The 6,619-nt window shown below is 41.3% G+C and overlaps 1 protein-coding gene across 3 annotated transcripts in view; it reads left to right on the forward strand.

The window, feature by feature from the left end:
* LOC106955642 (NT-3 growth factor receptor-like) overlaps nucleotides 1-6,619 on the forward strand; it is a 279,074-nt gene that overhangs the window by 55,671 nt on the left and 216,784 nt on the right. For all 3 annotated transcript variants that reach the window (XM_015045929.1, XM_015045928.1, XM_015045930.1), the window contains exon 2: nucleotides 2,205-2,279. In XM_015045929.1, the coding sequence (XP_014901415.1) occupies nucleotides 2,205-2,279 (75 nt within the window). The remainder of the gene's footprint in view (nucleotides 1-2,204; nucleotides 2,280-6,619) is intronic.

Genomic DNA, 6,619 nt, shown 5'->3' on the forward strand with positions numbered 1-6,619 from the left:
GGGGGGGGGGGGGGGGGGGGGGGGGAATCACATTTGCCAAAAAAAAAGACTTTATTTTAGGAGGGTAATGATAATATTATTATATTATCATCCCAGAATGTGGATCATCCCTGCTCTGGTCCCGGTCTCCTTCAGCATATTCGCCGTAAAGCTACATCCGCTGTGAGCGAATAAATCCGCGTGAGATTTATCGCCTTCTGCCTTTAGAGTCTGCAGTTCCCCCCCATCCCCTCCTTTTAGAAATGATCTCAGCAGCATTGTCACTGCCATTGTGAGGCACTTATAGCTGCCACACTATTTTATTTCATTTGTACTGCTGGGTCAGCTATTAGTGCCCCCGCAGTGAAAGTATGATTGTATCCATAAAGAAAAAAAAAACAACAACTACTGTCTACTCTATAGGCAACTAGCTCTGATTATCGTTGTTTATTACTGATTCGGTGATTGAAATCATCTTTGTTCTCATCCCTCGGCTTCTGCTCGATTCGACGGGAATTAGCATGATGCATCCGTTTCCTCTCTATGTCTGAGTAAAGATCAGTCCCAATCTGCTGTGCATCTGCAATTAGGTTTCGCTTCCTGATCTCATTACGCCTGAGTGGAGACAGAACCTTCAGAAAGATTTCAAGGACAACAAAAGGATCTGTGGGTGAAGCAGCTTAGTCAGAGTCGGATGATGTTCTCTGTACGAGTCCTTCGTACACATGCAAGCTTAAACACTGTCATCTCTGCGAGTGTTTAAGTGTTTAGTCCAACTGAAGGCCGTCATCAAAATCAGACGTGTTGATCAATGTTCCAGTTGTTGCTAATCAGAGGGATTTCTAAACAGACGGCTGTTAAAGGAACTCTGTGTTTCGGCTGTTTTGCAGTTTTCTGGAGGTTTGTTCCAGATTTGTGGTGTGTAGAACCTGAATGCTGCTTCTCCATGTTCGGTTGTTTTAGGCCCAAAACTCTTGACTGGAAATGTCCAATTATCAGCATTTGACCGCAACTAGCAGTTTGTGCCACTAGATGTCACTGCATCCGCAGAAATTTCTACATCCACTGTCAGTGTGTTTGACCTGAAAAAATTAACAAATAAACTGCAAGAACTGATATAGTACAGCTGAAACTGTAAAGCCTGTTTTTTTTTTGTTTGTTTGTTTTTTAAGTGCAGAAGAACCAAAACACAAATATATGATGAAGTTCAGATCAGGGAGAGCTGCATCCTCCTCGACCGTATGAAAAGTGGCTGATCCACCCCGGAGCTCTTGACTCACGCAAACGTGATGTGATGTCTCAGCTCCCGCTTCATCATCGTACACCAGATGCCCGGGCTCCAACAGAGAACACCGAAACATAGGTTTTGACAAAAACAATTGCCAGAACATAATTTTCCCCCACGCTGTCAAAAAATACAAGCTGTGATCTGATTATCTGTCTCCGGGCTCGGCCTGCACGTGTTCCCGTGAGCTTGCAACCAGATCGTTTTAGTAACTCTTCTAAACATGTTGTTCGCTGCGTATGTGGCTCCAGTTAGCAGTAATGCTGTTATTTGCTGAGCGTTCGTCTCCTGCCTTTTGATTTAAACTTACGTTTACAGTTTCCTGAATCTTGCCACCATTTTTTTCCTCATCTTCTCTCGTTTAGGACAATTCCACACGTCTTCGTTTAGTTTTTTTTTATCTCCTCATTCATTCACCGTTAAAGTCCGTGGCCCTGATTCATGTCGTCCCTTTTGAAACTGTAACAAAAAAACAACAACTTTTAATTCCACAATAGCCGCTTTCCTTCCCCGAAGCTAATTTATAGGCATGAACTGCACTTTCCTTATCCCACCAGCACACAGAAAGCGCTTCACTACGGAGTCTGACGGTGCTAACAGAAGTGAAGCCATCTGCAGTGTTTATTTGGTCCTCTCCTCCCTCCCACTTCCCCTTACATAGATTAAGCCTCAGAAGCTGCCTCTTGGCAATTAAATCTATCAGAGGGCAGCAGAGAGCACTCTGTCAGAGCTGTTCCAATTATTGCAGTTTAAATGAATATGAATTCAAAAACTTTTGACAAAACGCAGCCAGTTAATTTGCAGCGGGGGACTTGGAAAAGCAGTTTTCCTCACCCCATCATGTCTCTTGGTTTGTTTTTTTTCTTGTTGTTTTCTTCTTTCCCTCGGATGAGAAGGTATGTCTCATTTACCGTCCCTCTTTTTCTTGTTCGTTTTTCAGACACTTAGAGAACTGGACGGGATTGCAGACTCTGAGAGACGTTGATATGGAGCTCTACACCGGACTACAGAGACTGTGAGTGCTGATGCTTTTATCTTCTGGTGTGTGTGTGTGTGTGTGTGTGTGTGTGTGTGTGTGTGTGTGTGTGTGTGTATAAGGGGGGAACACACACTTAAATGCTGTTCAGTTTTTTTTTCTGGTTAGGGAAACAAACTGAAGTAGAACCAGAGGTGTGCATTTATCATATTGTTTATCGTGATAATTTCTTGTCATAGTATTGATTCATTGTTGTCACGATAAATTCCAGCTAACGATGTTTTAAAAATTGATGTTACTTTTACTATTTTCGCCACTGTTTGTTCAAAGAAAGCGTCAATAAAGTTAAAAATAGGATTAAACGCAGTTAGGATTTGCAGTTTAGTGATACAAGTGACACTGTTGTCATGTGACCGACGTCCTGAAGAATCGTATGACAAATGGGAACATTTTTCAAGAGCAGTATTTGTGCTTGTGGGGCTATAATTGCTGTGACACACAGTTACAGGCATACAGTCACCTATAAAGGAAGCAATAAATTGTTCTTTTTGGTCACATTTATCATGATCACAAAATATCGTGATGAAACTTAAAGTTCGTATCGCCCAGAGTTGAGAGGCCGGTAATTGTAGAGTGTTATGAGACAAATGCTTGTCTGCCTGATATTTTAAGGTTATCTGAAAATTGTGGAGTATTTTTGTTAGAAGTAACTTTTACTCCAGTTGCAGTATGTCTTTGCTCAAATTGAGACACATTTCGTTACCCATTCTTCTTTGCAAAATAGCAACATCTCAGTCAGATTGGATGGATGTCATCCAGAAACGTCTAATTTAACATCTTGTCACAAATTCCCAGTTGGATTTAGGTCTGGACTTTGACTAGGTCATTTTAACAAATCAATATGCTTTGAACCTGGCGACGTGATTCTGACTCCGGTCGATGTTTTCCACCCAAATCTCTAATTTTTAAGCATCAAAAGGTTTTCTTCCATGGTGACAGCAACTCTAACTTCGTTTATCGCACCATGATCCTGCCACCACCATGTCTTTAGCACTGGGGATGGTCTGTAAAAGTTGAGATGCAGTGTTAGATTTCTTCCACACCTACAGAGTTTTTCCATTTGCCCAAGATAATTGGTTTTGATTTGATCGAATCAGATCATCCTCGCCCTCAGGTCTGCTGTGTTTGTGGCAAACTGACCTGTTTTCACTGTTCTTTTAAAATAGTTTTGTTCTTGTCACTGTTTTTTGATTAGCAGTTTCTCCATAGTCTTTCCATTGTGGCATGAAGTGTTGAACTTTGCTAACAGAGATGTTTGAGGTTTAAAATATTGTTTTATACTCTGACTCTGCTTCAAATTCCTCCACAATGTTTTATTGGCCTAACTGTTGTGTTTCATGTCCTTCATGACGCTGATATTTCTGTCATGGTTTCTAACAAAGTTTTTTTGAAAAATAAATTAAAAATCGTATATATATATTTTAAATCATAAAATCTAATCTGTTTTTCAATCATTATAAAACGTAAGTTAAAATAAATTATTGAAATCTTATTTGCCATGCTGATCTGTCTGATTGGCTGCCAACTAGCTTAGCTCCTCAAGCTAGCTTATCAAACGCCAAACGGGAAAGTTTCTGCTAGGTTTTCTGAAAAAAAAAAATCATTAAAGACGGCGTTTAATAATAATTAGGTTGCTTCACATAGCAGTTGGTTTGCACTGGACTTCATTTCAAGGTCACAGAATAAATGGGGACTGAAAAACTATCCATGCCACACTTCTCAGCTTTCTATTTGTATTTTAAAAAAAGAAAACAAGATATTATTTTCCATCCACTTCACATGCGCTACTTTACGTTAGCCTGTGACGTAAAATGCTAGTAAGTCCGATGCGGGACAACAGAATATGAGCAGATCTGAGGGGTGTGAATGCCTTCGCAAAGCACACAGAACATCAAGTTAGCTGTGGCAAAAATGACGGGAGCGATTTGGCTCAGAAAACACTCTGAAATGGCTGATAAGGAGAAGATGAAGATGTTGGTTGAGTGAGCAGGGCCGCCTGAAGGGAGTATTTCTGTCGCTAACATGAGCTGAAGTTTAAAGAAGCCTTTAATTCTTGCCAGTCAAACCCTGAGAAGCCGCTCTGACGCTAGAAGGAAGACATGGAAATTGAATCAAGCGTCCCTGGAGGAGCTGAGGATCTTCATGGCGAATCTTTTCACATTTTTTTTGTTTTGTTTTGTTTTGTTTTGCTGCTTTCTCGCTCCGCGCCCGCCCACTTTCCAGCCGCGTGCGTTTCAGACCTCTACTTCCACTTAACCCCCCTCCCCCCCAACCCCCCCTTCTAACCCTCCCACCTCTACTCAAAGAGCCATCTTCTCCTCTGCCCTCCACAGTTGGAGCTGGCCTCTCTACCTGATCCCTCATCATGGAGGCCAAGTGCAATATCTGCACTGCCAAATTAGCATTTTTCTCATTACCGCCTGCCTCCCTTTGCTGCCTCATGCGGGGGACGCGGGGCTCCTCCACAACCCCGTTGTGACGCTGCCGTTTCTGTAAGCAGCGCGCAGGAACCAACCTGGGAAGAGTCACCGCCTGTTTTTTTGGGGGGGTGTTACGTTTAACCTTCCCATCACGGTCTCTACAGGAGTAAAACGAGAAAAAAAGATGGTGCGGTAATGAAGGAGCAGATCTTTGGAACAGGAGGCTGATATTATGGGCAAATCATTTCCAGCCTTCTGCAGATCTAACGTGATTGGTATTGATTCTGCGCTTTCGTTTTCAAGATTACCTCGCCGATGTCGAGCGCGGTTCGGAGTTGGAGCGCTAACAGTAAGACCCAGAACTGTTGTTATGCTCCTGCTGCTGATCTGTGGGAGCAGCTGTCTTACTGAGGCTTAGTGTAAACTGCACAGTGCCACTAGGCCTTCATTTTTTTGTTTTTTGTTTTTTTCTTTTTAAGCATAATTTCTTAGACAAGGCTACAGAAAAAGGCAATTGGAGCGACTTCAAATACTAAATAACAATGTTCTATCAGACTAACATTAAAATTCACTTTGAATTAACACTAACTCAAGTTTTTTGCATACCCCAGAACTACTAACTGTTATTTAGGTAGAATAACATTTGATGGAAAAATAAGAAATTAAATTGGTTTTATTGTAAAATTAGTTAAAGGGGCAGTGTTGTGTATTTTTCAGACACATAGGCAGGGGCGCCAGTTGCCACCCCAAACGAGAGCCTTGCCACCCCTGTTGCCACCCCAGCTAGCGACAATGAATTCAATAAATAGTTATGGCAAATCGGACATTAAGCGCATGAAACTCTTTTTTCCGACAACATTGAATGCAACACAATGTAACCTGACACCCACTGCTAAGTAGCGGGAAGTGCGAGAGAAGGACAGAGCGCGAGCCAGCAGCATTGATGGATATATTATTGGACTGGACATTATGTGATTTATCGTAAGTCACACATGCGCAGTTTCTGTCCATTGAGTCAGGAATATCGGTGGTCAGGAAACTACTACAATCACGCAAAGAATCAGAACAACGGACGCAATGTTTAGCAGTTAATTAAACCATAGATAATGGAAATAAGGGCTTCAGATTTCACAGATGAGGAAAACGTTTTAATTTAAAGAAAAGATTGAACAAGTGAGCAGTGGGTCAGTTATACTAGCCTAACTGTTGCTGGCCTGGTATTGACTTTGATAACCTTAGCATGTGCTGCGCAGTTCGGTGTGTTTTGGTTCCGTTAGCACTAAACAACCCACCAAGTCATCAGTAGAGCAGCTGTTTAAATCAGCTAATCAACCACTGCATTGTTCAGGCAAAAACTTATTAATAATCACAATATAGACATTAAGCCTGACAACATAATGTAACAGACTGGATGTTCTGTTTTAGTGTTTTTGCTACTTTTTTGTGTGGGAAATGTTTTTTTGGTGTTGATTCCCCTGATCGGTAATCTCTGCTCTATCTGCTCGTTGAGCTGTTGTTTGTCGGTTGCCATGGCAACGGGTCGTGTGTAATGCCGACATACAGAGGGAGAAAAGGCAGAATAGAGGTTGTTGGGGCTATTTTATCTTTATTCCCTTATCCATTTGAATTTTGTTACTTTATTCTTAAATGTCTATTTTTTGTATTATTTACAGAATTTATTTGTAGGTTGATAATTGTTGATTTTATTTATTTTTGTTTTATTATTTTTCTTACTTATTTTCTAAATTTAGACAGGAAATAATGTGGGTCAGTCCACTTTCTATAAGTGTAGGGGCCTGAAGGACCAGCAGGCATTTGGGTTTGGGGCTGATGGGTTTTACCAGAGCAAGAGAGGTAGCATGGGAACAAATGAAAGTATGATCTCTGTAATTGTTTGGT

The sequence above is a fragment of the Poecilia latipinna genome, unplaced genomic scaffold (genome assembly GCF_001443285.1).
Source record: "Poecilia latipinna isolate Pla-1442-1.1 unplaced genomic scaffold, P_latipinna-1.0 Scaffold755, whole genome shotgun sequence".
NCBI classification, from domain to species: Eukaryota; Metazoa; Chordata; class Actinopteri; order Cyprinodontiformes; family Poeciliidae; genus Poecilia; species Poecilia latipinna.